This window comes from Saccostrea cucullata, unplaced genomic scaffold (assembly GCF_032062105.1).
Source record: "Saccostrea cucullata isolate Sc308-1 unplaced genomic scaffold, CSIRO_AGI_Scuc_v1 ctg5755, whole genome shotgun sequence".
Lineage (NCBI taxonomy): Eukaryota > Metazoa > Mollusca > Bivalvia > Ostreida > Ostreidae > Saccostrea > Saccostrea cuccullata.
Window position 1 is genome coordinate 581 of NW_026929553.1, and position 14,010 is coordinate 14,590.

General features: G+C 33.0%; 1 protein-coding gene across 1 annotated transcript; it reads left to right on the plus strand.

Moving 5' to 3' along the window:
* Positions 1-5,883: 5,883 nt before the first annotated feature.
* Positions 5,884-9,442, plus strand: LOC134281207 (putative nuclease HARBI1). The gene is made up of 4 exons (XM_062763689.1): positions 5,884-6,482; positions 8,632-8,744; positions 9,031-9,107; positions 9,307-9,442. Exons 1-4 carry the CDS (start codon positions 6,065-6,067, stop codon positions 9,440-9,442), a joined length of 744 nt encoding a protein of 247 aa, XP_062619673.1. The 5' UTR covers positions 5,884-6,064.
* The last annotated feature ends 4,568 nt before the right edge of the window (positions 9,443-14,010 follow it).

The following is a 14,010-nucleotide window of genomic DNA, read 5'->3' on the forward strand; positions in this document are numbered from 1 at the left end:
CATCCGCTGAATATTTTCTTCTTTATTGCAAAAGAAAACCCATTGCGTTCACCCCTGCATAAACTACATTAGGCATATCACCTGTACAGATTTCTTAATCAGTGGCTGTTGCATCAATGAAACGTACAAAGACGTTCGCATCATTAACACAATAATTAATATTTTTAATCCTACTTAAAAAGATGATTTAAACAGATATAAATATAAACAAAAATGTCTTTCTTTGTTTGTTGTTACTGGAATGAACGGTCGCAGCTTTGGCAGAGAAAATTAACATAACCTTTTTAAGTGGGTTATGTATTTTTTCTGCAACAGCTGCTTCCGTTTATTCCAGTAACAACAAACAAAGAAAGCATTTTATTGTTTAAATAATTATCCTTCACGATACTTCGTCATAAGCGTGCTTTACTTAATGTTTTACATTATACTATTTAGCATTTTACTGTGAGAACAAAGTTAAAGAGACTTGATGATTGATTATTATCCGTCTCCGACTCCTCCTTATAAGTGGGTTTTACTTTATGTTTTATCCGTCCCTTACTCTTCTTTCTAATCCTGATTTATTGTGTGTTTCACTTAAGGAATAACTATCTTATTTTTAGCTCTACTGGTCAGAGACCAGAAGAGATTTTACAATAGTCATGTGTCCGACGTCCGTCCGTGCCTCCGTCCGTCTGTCTTAAATTTCAATTTGTAATTTTATCTCTGTGAAAGACATTGGAAATGTAAATATCATACTGTAAATTGGTTTAATTCCACGGTGTTAAAATTTCACGATATCTCAAAAAGTACCATTTGCGATGGTTTTAATTTCACGCTGCGAGAAATTAATTCAAAATTTCCTATAGCAATTTAACATAATTAAAAACTAAAACTAACATTCACGATGGATTTAATTTCACGGAAAATTAATAAATCGCGAACATAGCGAAATTAAAACCACCGTTAATATTTCCCAATCTACAGTATACTATTTGCTACTGTACTGAGGATACAGGGTTAAGGTGACCTGATGATTGATTTATATCCGTTCCCGACTCTTTACTCTGTACTTTATAAGCGCGATTTACTGCATGATGTGGTACTCAAAGGTGAAGCTTCAAGTGATCGTAGAAGTTTGTATGTGTTACAGATATTATTTGGTATTTTGCGTAGTAGAATTAAGTACCTTGAGAAGTATGTATGTGTAACAATTTAAAATCTAGTAAAAACTGAGGGAAACTTGATATGTATCCTGTGGAATCATTTTTATTCGTGGGGGTCAATGTTCGTGGGTTGCCAAAAATTGCCTGGTTCGTGGGGACGTAATTTCGTTGGTAACAAGTTCCATTTTGATTTTATTCCCTCCAACATTAAAACAAAGAAGGATAACACGGTCAATAATGCTTATTTAAGTTATCTCTCTTGTGAAAACAAAAATGTACCGGCGGCTTGCACCGACAAATTACAGCCGAATGATAGGAATGGTAATTAATAACTTTAATCATAATTCACCCTCTGACATGAGAACTACGACAACAATGCCAAAATTGACTAAAAACATTTACCCTGAAACCAATCAATTAGCACCCACTCCACCTACTTAATATATCTTTTTTAATTTTGGATTTTGTGTCAATAATTAGCATGCAGATTGTCTTCTCTATGCAAAATCACTCGGACACAAGGGTAACAATTATTTTACGATGAAAATAACTTTTAACAAATGATAAACCAAATGTTTGTCCATACGTTCGTGGGGATGTAAATTCGTGGGTCAGGGTTACCTACGAAAGCCACGAACATTGGTCCCCCACGAACAATGATGATTCAACAGTATGTTACAATGTACTAATAGGCACTGTTGAGAAGTAGACAAGTACTTTAAGAAGTATGTGTGTGTAACAGCATACTATTTTGTACAATAGTTATTAAATAAGAAGGATTAAGTGACTTGATAATTGTTGTAGATCATCATCAGAACCAAAGTTGGCGGGAACAGGAAAAACAGCTATAAAGGAGACATTGCTGTAGATAACATTGTACTGGAAAATGGAGCCTGTGTCTAATGACGAATGGATCGGGTTTGACCTATATAACTGGATCTTGTACAGACCATTAACTGTCTGATTTCTTTTTATTTTACATGAAAGAAAATTTATTGTGACTGAAGATTTTTTTTATATACTCTGTATCTAAATTCTAATCTTATCGATAATTTTTTTTTAGATATATCATTAAATCTATTTCATAATAAAAGTCACATTTAAAAGATTTTAGCTTTTGTATTCTGAAATGAAAAAAGCAAGATAATTTTGGGGGACGGATATTGAAAATTAATAAATACAACACAATAAAATTTTGAAAGAGAGCATGAATGGGACCAGTTGCCTTGTCAGAAAAGCTTTATCGACCTGTCACATTATTTTGTTCTGCATGTTGTAAATGATGTTACATGTACTGAATTTCCTTTATATTAGGAATATGTCAAATTTATTTCATCGGGAGGGGGGTTCAAACTGTTTTGTACTTTATTTTGAGCTTTAATTTCAAGTAGACATACGTTTGGTTATTTTGTAATGTCTACGAAAATAACATAGCAAGTGAAAATTTGTCAAAACAAAAGAACAACGATAACTGAAAACATCGCAGTTTCGAAGGATAAACAGTAGTCAACAGTTACAATGAACCACTAATCGACCCTTTGTGTATTTAGTGTATTCCATAACAGAAGTACATCTTTCATTCGAAAACTAATCTTACACGACTAAATTTGATAGGTACTTGTAGGACGTCAACTTTAAAAATATATATTATAGTTATATTTAATAAGAATGTACATAAAAGAATCATTTGTAGCAATATATTTAAATAAACTGAAAAAATATGGGGTGATTCATAAGACATATTTTAAACATAAGTTTGACATAGCTAAGACCTACCTTAGTTCGTTTTATGTAAACGTTTAAGACATACTTAAGGAGTACTTAGACAGGCCCTAAGATTGTTCCTAAAACGTTTTATGACCCTTCTTAAGTCAAAATCTTAGCAAGCTTTATGTTACGAGCCCAAGGACTCTATGACATACAGCACATATATCATATGGCATTAAGTTTGACTTTCTCTCGTGATGGAATCTTTACAAGATGTAATGAATTTTTAACAGTTTATATGTCCATTTTTCATTTCATATTTTCATCGTAAGAAGCTCGAAAACAAGGGCTATTTGAGACGCATTGAAAATTAATGGTAAAGAGTCGGTTATCTAGAGTGAAATGTAACGCTTCATTTAAGGTGCAGTAAAACTTGATAAGTATCCTGAAGAAATATTAACTGAAGTGTTTGAGATTTACAGCAACCAATGCCAGTTTTATAGACAGATGAGCAGGTGGATTTACATTAGCAATAATGATATAATGGGCTTAAAAATAGGTACCAACTATGGCGACAAGGACTTGAAACTACCAATGTTGTGTTTGCCAAAATTCAACAAATGATCACTTAGGCCAGACCAATTTAATTCATTGTTCGTCGGACATGTGATGACAAGAGAACGAGGGGGCTAGCGGTTAAATAATAATATCATAATATTATTACTTTTTGGAAGGAAAAAAAATTAAGGCGGGGTGTGAAAAAGTTTGAGCGGACAATTATATTTTTTTCTGATTTGCAGAGTAAGTAGATTAAAAGTACGATAAATAGAGCGGAAATGTAACAGAAAACAGCAAAGAATTCCAATGGTGCAGGAATTTCAAATTTATATTATTTGTATAGTTTTGTTTAAATAAGAGCGCACGGGTCCGACGAACAATAAATTTTATTGGTGTGGCCTTATTCGATTGACTTTAAAACATGACTCAAGTTTAAGAGGCATCAATTTAAGGATATCTCACATTATTTTAAAGGAATATTTGACAATACAAAAGCTAAGTACTCGATGGTCACCCTATGATTTGAAAAAAAAAATCAGAAATTGTAGTTTTTCACGTTTGCGTGAAACTCAAGAGATAATGAAACTTGAAGCCATTGCTTTATTACCCTTGAAACATTTTTACAGTTAGATACACTTGACAAAAACATTAAATGTTACAAAAGAGCAAAGAATTAAAAGGGGACAGAGACAGATTATATGACATTTACAAATGTATATGATAATGGTCTTATAGTTCAAATTCTTATTCGTAAAGTCAGTTTAATTTCTAGAGGGGTCTAGAAAGCATAGAAAAAAGAAAGCACAGAAATCAAAAAAGTTTCTAAAGGAAGGAACTGAAATCAGGAATGTAATCAATTACATTAAATTTCTTCATAACAGCGTCTAAACCCATCGCCCATTTTCAAAAAATAAAAAAAACAAACAAAACAGGAACCATTTTCATCTATAAGATCATAAGTAAACCTATTATTCAAGTCCTACATATTTTTGTTATAAATGACTTTCCAACAAATGAAAATTTTAGGATTTGAAAAAAATGGAAGGTCTCCTGCAACCTTGCATACATAATAGTGTCTATTGTTTAATTCAATCCAATTCTCTGTTCCTCGTGGAGATCCAGTCAGAATAGATCCTCAGTACCCCCTTGCTTGTCATAAAAGGCGACTAAATGGGGCGGTCCTTCGGATGAGACCGTAAAAACCGATGCCCCGTGTCACAATCTAATTAAAATTAGATGTTTGATCCGCTCGCATACTCGCTACACCAACATCTAACAACATCCCATAAGGGGGTTCAAAATCTATCAACCAATCAAATTGTCGCTGCAAAATCATCGCATATATGTTGAGGAAATCGATTCTAATAAGTCTAGAGGTGTTTCGAATTTGACCTTTGACGTGACCCTTTATGGGATGTTTTTAGATGTTAGTGTAGCAAGTATGCAAGCAGATCTAACATCTAATTTTAACAAGCATTCTGAATGCCCCCTACCGGGTTCCCCTTTTTCTTCAGGATGTCATTTTTTAATGTGCAAAAGTCATGTCCAAGGTTAAACTGAAAGATTTTCAAGTTGTAAATGCCTTAAATCTAATAAAATAATAAACATTAAGACGACAATTCAAATCATTTATCCATCGTCTTTTCCTCGCTTCATATTTTTGTTGACAATCGGAAGTTAGCGCAGCTTGAACCCGATCTTAATTAAGCGATTATGAAAAATATCCAAAATGCCATAATTCTGTCAGAAATCAATGAAGCGAAACGAAATTCAAACTTGATCTGTAACTCATTAAGATACACAAACTTACCAAAATTCAGCTCAATACCTGCAAGCGTTTAGAAAAAAAGTGCGGAAAACCAAGTGGAAATGAAAAATATTCAAAATGCCATAATTCTGTCAAAAATCAATGAAGCGAAACGAAATTCAAACTTGATCTGTAACTCATTAAGATACACTCATGTACCAAAATTCAGCTCAATTCCTGCAAGCGTTTAGAAAAAAAGTGCGGAAAACCAAGTGGAAATGAAAAATATTCAAAATGCCATAATTCTGTCAAAAATCAATGAAGCAAAACGAAATTCAAACTTGATCTGTAACTCATTAAGATACACTCATGTACCAAAATAGCTGCAAGCGTTTAGAAAAAAAGTGCGGAAAAACCAAGTGGGACAGACTGACGGGGACGGACAGACGCAGAGGAAACCTATAGTCCCCCCCGGTTTCACCGGTAGGGGACTAATTAGATTGCCCGTGTCACAGCAGGTTTGGCACGATAAAGATCCCTCCCTGCTCAAAGGCCCTGAGTGCCGAGCATAGGCCTAAATTTGCAGCCCTTCAACGGCAATGGTGACGTCTCCATATCAGTGAAATATTCTGTTGAGGGACGTTAAACAGTATTTAATTAAAGATATCAATTCAAAATTTGTTTTTAAGGTTCTTCATGGTATAGTTAATATATCCATTAGGGTGCACTGCCATAAACCATACTTAAGTCTGAGAATGTTCTCAAGTCTAATAATTTTCTCAACTCCCCAATTCTCAGACTCAGCCGCAGCCATAAAACTTTTGAGTAAAAATTCTCAAATTCAGTTTTATTCTCAAATATTTGAGTACACAAAACAGGTTACTTAAGTCTATTCTCAAAGAACAAAATGGCTGCTGCACATAGACGTAGAAACAGAAGACCCTTCGCTCTGCCTCGCCCACGGGTATTTCGAGACAGACTTAATCTTCTAGAAAGTCTTGAAGAAGATGAGGTTTATCAAAGGTACATATTTCGGCCTGCGTCTATCGTCTTCATCACTAACGGCTTGAGTAATACACTGAGCAGAGATACACAAAGGAACCAAGCAATCCCCCCTCTATTGCAAGTGCTTGTATTTCTTCGTTTTATTGCCACGGGGGCACATTTAAGACTTGTGGGAGACAGCCTCAACATCTCCGAGTCATCCGTTGGGCGCATTGTTAAAGACGTGGCAGGGGCAATTGTCCAGATATTCAGGAATTTTATAAACTTTCCAGCAGGAGAAAGGGCTGCAAAAGTCATGGAGGGGTTCCGCAGAATAGCAGGTACGTATACGTAGCATTGTTCAGGCTATCTACAAAAACGAAAGTACAAGCACTGATAGTGATTAATAACTCAATAGTTTTCGCAGTCGCATAATTACAAGTACACATATAAAGTAAGAGCAACCATTCAACAAAATAAATTCTCGAAATCTACCTACACAATGGTGAAACTTGATGAAATACACGATCAGAGATGCATCACTTTGGTCAAATCTAAGGAGACTTTTTTTTGCCTTCTATGCTCATTAGAGTTCGTCTAAATGACGCTATTGATATGAAACTAAATCTGTGGTGGATCCAAGAGTGGTGAATTTATAAGCCTTTGTTATCGATATAAGAAACTACAGCATTAAAAATATTTTACATTTCAAAGTATTTTATTATTATAAAATGTCAAACAAATGACGAAAAATAGTATCAAATATATACTTAAAAACTTCATATTGACTTAAGGGACTCCGACCCTCAGCTAGGAAGGACAACTCTTTAATTTATAATTTAATTCAAAAAGTCCTTAAATGAAGCTTGAAAATTAAATCTTTTCATGCAACAATTTTCATTATACACCTCTCAATGTGATTCAAGGTTCTTTAAACTTCTCAGAAAGGTCTAATTAAAAGTAGAAATTTTTATCCCGAAAACGATACCTATGTATACTAACATGATATGATATTAGAAGTGATTTATTGAGCTTTGCAAAGAACATTGAAGCACATTGAGAGGCATGTATTGAAAATTATTATACCTCTATTGATAATACTCGAATTTGATTGGCTGGTTAGAAAACTTTAAAACACAACAATGACTCCAAATGGTACTGTTTAAAGCAATTCTGACCTAGGAATCATTGCACGTGGGATATAATGACCCGGTCATTATTTTTAATGACCGCTAAAAATGACCGCTTAATCAAAAAATTGGTTTTTGGGTGAATTAAATGCATAAGATAATAATTATTCGAAAAAACAAATATGTTTTTAAAATTGTGCATGGTCTGTTTTGCATTTACCATAAAGAATACGGTAAAATTTTATCGTTTCAATATTTCGTTACAATATTCAGTTCATGGAATGAAGTAGAGGCAGCTCTTTAAAGAGTTGAGTTCTGTGGTAGATTTTGACTGTGTGGAGGAAACGTATTCGTAAATTATAACAATGTATGTCGCTATGAACCAAATATTGTTCTAATCAGTAAATCATGATGCAAAAACTTACACGATTTGCAGACGTCAATGTAAACAACTTCACTATCCGGTCTGTACCGAATCCCGATCCCGATCAAAGAAAGAATTGATAACGGTTAAAGATTCATACTTTTCAATATATATCGGTATAATGAAACAATTAATTACCCTTTGTGAGTTCAACATGGTAAAATAAGGACCCTCGACCTGGCCCACTCGATGACCTGCCCTGACCTCGGCCGCTACGCGGCCTCGGTCAGGGCAGGTCACCTCGTGGGCCAGGTCTCGGGTCCTTATTTCACCATGTTGACCTCACAAGGGCTAATTAATTGTATATTGTTGCATGAAAATATTTAATTTTCAAGCTTCATTTAAAGACTTTTTGAATTAAATTATAAATTAAAGAGTTGTCCTTCCTGGCTGAGGGTCGGAGTCCCTTAATTCCTAATATTTATCCTCTTGCACATATTTCTAAATAATAAATAACTTAAATTGATTTAAAATAATAAGTCCTTGATAAGGAATTTGAGAACAACTTTAAGAAATTATAATTATAAACTATCATTTTAAACTTATTGTACATTATTGTATGTAATTACAAAGATAAGTTTTTTTTTGTTTCTTAAGTCTATAACATTCCCACAAATTTTGGTGCCCAAATCTAATACTTTCAAGAAGTCATGGATATAAGCAAACTTATATTTAAACACTCAGTATCAATATGACAAGTAGTTTGATCTTGCTGTTATTCATCAGATTTTATATTATACATATATGCTATTTTATTCATTTGAACAAACCTGAATCCCCTTCATCCAAGAATTTCTAATTATGGAAAATATGCTCTAAATATGGCTCAACTTTGTTCTGAGATAGTCTACAATATGAAAATTTTATATACAGCAGTCTGGCACCAAGCACCCTTCAATCAAAAAAGTTCTTGAGACATTGCCATTTATTTTTCAGGATTTCCTAAAGTTTTAGGTTGTGTTGATGGGACACAGATCAGGATTTCAACACCAACTGAGAATGAAGCTGACTTTGTTAACAGAAAAGGATTTCACAGTCTCAATGTTCAGGTATTATGTAGAATATACACATTGATTAAGAGATTTTTAGACGACTATATATATGTATAATTATACAATTATGTTTACACATCTATTTTTTAAGATGAGGGAAAAAAATATAATAATTCTTTGTTATATTATGACGTTCAACATTTTAAGTTACTTAGTTGTCAACCCACCCATTGCAAATTGATTGCCAGTGTGGATCATCATAATTGATTCAACAGTGTTTCCCAAACAATTGAATGAAAATATTAATTGAAATAACAATATTTGTACTCTTGAAAATTTTCAGATGGTGTGTGATCCTAACTTTCGAGTGACTTCACTTTGTGCCAGATGGCCAGGGTCCTGCCATGACTCCAGAGTCTGGTATTTGTGTATTTCGTTAATTGTGAAGTCAAATTACCAAATTTTTCAAAACTGGATCCGGTTGTATAAACATTTAATGAATGATTAAAGCTTCATTAAACTAGTTATTTTTAATGTGTTATGAAATTCCGTTGTATCAAAGTTTTAATGAACGAATCGGTGCATTAAACCTTCATTAAATTCCTCAATTTTAATGAAGGTTAAGGGGCTTCATTAAATGGTCATTAAGTATGGCGGCCTACTATATGTTTTGCCCGCCTGGCAGAAGGAAACGAATCAGTGCCCTTTGTGAGCCTTTTTCACTGAACATTATGGACGAGGAAATTCGGAAATGATACCGTTTTAAAAATAAAATAATGGATGGTCTGTCGAACCTTCAATATAGACAATAAGACATTTGGAATCACATTTACATCACCTACCTTGTCAACAAATTTAAAAGTATAAAGATGCTTCTTTAAATCAAATCACAATAGAAATCCCAACTGTAATCCCAGTTAATCCAAAATACCTTCGTGTATATTTGTAAACTTAGTGACGTCATTTCTTTCGTCATCATCTATGCAGTGGTTTAGTTTTTGTAGCAAAGGTAAAACAGTAAAAGAATAAAAACAGCTCCTATTTTAAAGTATACGGGTATGAAAAATATATCTGAGATCTTAATTTATATACTGTAACAGCAAGCCCCCTCCCCCCCCCCCACTTTCCACACACAAACCTTTCAGCCTATCATCACAAAATATGGGCACATATTATCATTTTTTTGCGTGTTAACATCTTTTTACATGTAAATTAATTCTACAGAAAAAAAACTTTAACTATTTTTTTTTAAATACTGCCACAAGCCTGATACTTCTATCACAAGTATATGTAACAATGAATGAAAAAAAATCGCTTCAGAGACATTTTTACGTTTTTTTTTTATTCGATGCTAAAGTCAAGATGTTATAAATTATTCATTGCATTGAGAAAGATATATTTTGAGCAGAATAAATTTTAAAAAGCTTGTATAACCTTCTTTACATATTTATAATATTTTTAAAATACGAGTGTATGCCTTTATGGGATTTTTTAAATCATATATACCTGCCAACCCAACATTTTATAAACATGTATTTATAGTATTTTTTTCTTGGAAATCATAATGGAAAAAATTTAGTTACATTGTAGTAGAATGATATCTCATCAAGCTATTATTTTATAAATAAACGTATTTTAAGATATCTAAAAATTTATCTGTGTCTGCATCTAGAAAATTATCGGAAAGACGCTAATAAATTAATGCAAAAAAAAAATGCAGAACATAATCAAATGTACAATACATACATGTATATGAAATCTTTTTTGCAGAAAAGGTAAACCGACGTGATTCAATTTTGCACCGTGATACCCTACCGTATTTTATCCTTTTCTGTTGTTATTGAACATCCTTCGTGACTATGCTATCATGATATTGATACTTTCTTCTATTCGTATGGTTAGAAATAAGTTGAATTTTAATAGAACCCCCTCCAATCATTTATATCATTTATACATGTACATTCCTTGAATGAGTTTCATTGTTTGTGTGATTCAATTTAATATCGAAGTGAAATGTAGTAAGCACGAATATGAACAGCTTATTGATACTTGTAAAAGAGTTACAGTATCAATCAGGTATAGTTCAATTAAGAATACATAAATAAGAAAAAAGATGTGTCGACCTCAGATTTTATAGAGAAAAAAATTGAAGGAGCGGGAGTCCCCCCTCCCCCCCCCCCCCCATGTATTTATGGTATACAAATTGCTCTCCGCCGTAAGTTTGGTTAAAAGATTAATTTCGCTAAAAGTTTAATTTTTCTTTCCCTGATTTCTATAACATTTAAATTGAATTCCGTCAGTAATTCTGGTGCAGTTTTTGATGACATGACGTTTTTTTATGTTTATGTTTTTATGTTAGGCTTATATCCTTCAAATTACTCGCAGACGTTAAATGACGTAATTTTTTTTATTAATTTTCACGTCAGAATTTAAAAGATTTCTATTCGGTTTTATTTTTTAAAACACTATTTTATCGATTAGAGCTTATTTCTTATGGGTATTTTGTAAGCAAAAGAAAACTTCCACAGATACGCCCCGGAAGTATAAATGCATTGCATTGTGGGATATTGCCCTAATGTTAATAAGTCTTTAATGAATTCTTAAATATTTAATGATTCATTAAAAAATAAGACTCTAATAAGGGTTTTGTACAACACACTTTAATGACTTTATTAACTAATGTATCATTAAGAATTTAATGAATCATTAGGCTTAATAATTCATTAAATTTAATGAACCGTTGATACAACCGGGTCCTGCACATTAACGTCATGTCTTTTGCATAGATAGTGTATGGAAACATGTTGCATTCAAAACACCATAATATGTAGAAAGGGTGTAAAAAAAGTTAAAGCATGCGTTTTAGTTTGACTTCACAATTAACGAACGCCGAGGAAGTGCAACGCTAAAGGCAAAAATAACAACGACATGCATGCCGTATATGGTAGTGTTTGTGAATTGTATAACGAAGAAAATGGTTATAAACTGTTTGCCGGTAGATTTCCTCGGAAATTGATAAGAGTGTGGTTCTGATCACGAGAAGGGAGAAGGGGACACTGAGTTTAATCGGAGTTAAATAGATACTTTAGGTTAACATTTACGAAGCAATGTAGGTGAGATAACACTCTATATCAATGTTGACGTGGCTCTTCTTTTGAACAAACTTGAATCGTTTTCACCGAAGGATGTGCCAAGTTCAGTTAAAATTACACCTTTGATGTAGAAGAAGTCAAAAATGTGAACAATTAATTTACTGACGGACTGCTGACAAAATGTGACCAGAAAAGCTTACTTAAGATTTCAGCTAAGGTAAGCTTATATTTTTTTTTCTTGAAATAGAATTTGTTGAAAGCGTTCTTTCGTAAATTTATATAAATTACCTGTTTCTTTTTTAAATATAAAAATTCAACAGCTTTCGTCCGAGCTGCGTTTAAATCAAGATAATAAAACATACAGAACTGCAGAATCAGCAGAATTATGAATGTAAACAACAAGGTCGAGTTCAGTGTGTCTTTAACAAAAAGATCAGTATAAGATAATTTTTATTTGTTTTTTCGACAAATGCCATGAGATTTATTTTTTTTTAAAGAAGGTCGATATCCTTTCTTTGCACTCAGTTTGATTTTTTTAAATTTATATTTATACCTTTAGGACTTGTTTTAGATTTAAGATCTAGGCCAAATAAAAACACATGCCAGTACTAGCGTTCATAAGAGGTGAATTTATTTCGATCAATTATTTTTTGTTGGTTTGAACTTAGCCACTTTCATTTTTATTCATCTATTTTTAATGGTATTTTAAAAGTTAAAATGTTTCGAATACTCAAAATTAGCAATTCATAATGTCTAATATAATTCACTACCTCCCTCTTGAATCTATGTGTTTGATCGTTAAAATAAGTAATTTTAGAAGAGGCATTCTTGCTCATCATAAATAGGAACTTAGTTGTACTTAGTTAGTTTTTCAAAGAATACGTTGTATTTCCATTAGTGTACTCTTCAGAATTAGAGGCGCGTTTGGTCGTCTGACTGGGACAGCATGGTAATGCGGATTATACAAAACATGCCAGTATCAATCCAGTTTAAAATGTTAAGTGCATTTGTCATTCTAACTAAGAATAAAGAACTAAAAGACATATGAATAAAAGCGAAACCCCTAACTTTATCGTCTATTATTAAAAATACGACATTTCCGAGGTATGTGTATTGAGTTAAAATGTACCATTACGAAAACTAGATATATACGATCACCAAAAGATGTAAATCAATATCCTCGTCATCTCTACTCTTCATTTAAATAAAGTCCACAACAATAAAATATTTCATATGCATTTTGTGAGGATTTGTTCATCGACATTCAACGTGTTGTTTATATGTTTATGTTACGTTTGTCCCAGAAATCCCGCGAGATTTGTACCTTCTCCGACTTTTTCACAAAAGAGCGCACTAAGAACTATAACTCTTCCATGGTGGAAATAGAACGTATTCACGTATTCTCAATATATAATCAAACTAACCCTGCCTCAACACCAGAACCCCTAACCTTGGGACCATGAAATGTACAATTTAGATAAAAGCACTCTTGCTCATCATAACTATACACTTAGTTAGTTTATTTAATTCCTAGGAGCAGAGAAGAATGTTTTCATAGAATTAATGTATTTTCACTATATAATCAATAGAGTCCCCCCTCCTCCTACATACACCAGAACCCTTGACCCTGGGGCTATAAATTTCATAATTTTGGTAAAAGCACTCTTGCTCAACATAATTATACACTTAGTTAGTTTATTTACTACCAAGGAGCAGAAAAGAAGATTTTCAAAGAATTCATATTTTTTCACTTTATAATCAAGGGAGCCCCCCAACACCCTAATCCATGACCCTCGGGCCATAAAATTCACAAATTTGACTGAGACACTCACTATTGTGAATTTTATGGCCCCAGGGTCAGGGGTTCTGGAGTTAGGGCGGGGCTCTATTGATTATATAGTAAAAATACTTGAATTCTCTGAAAATATTTTCTCTGCTCATAGGTATTAAGTAAACTTACTAGGTGCATAGTTATGATGAGCAAGAGTGCCTCTATCATTGATTTTTAATTGAGCTTCGCAGGAAGTCTACATCAAGTGGAAAATAGTCAAAGCTTATTATGTAGAAGATATTAGCACAAAAATAATAACGCCTGAGAAAGACAGTTTCTTTATACTCAGAAAGTGTAAACATGGGCTTACATTCAGATTTCCAATGTCTTCGTCCGAGATAACATTACCAGTTGTAAATGTAATTGATTTTCTCATGATTTTTTTAGAGCGGTTCCAAAA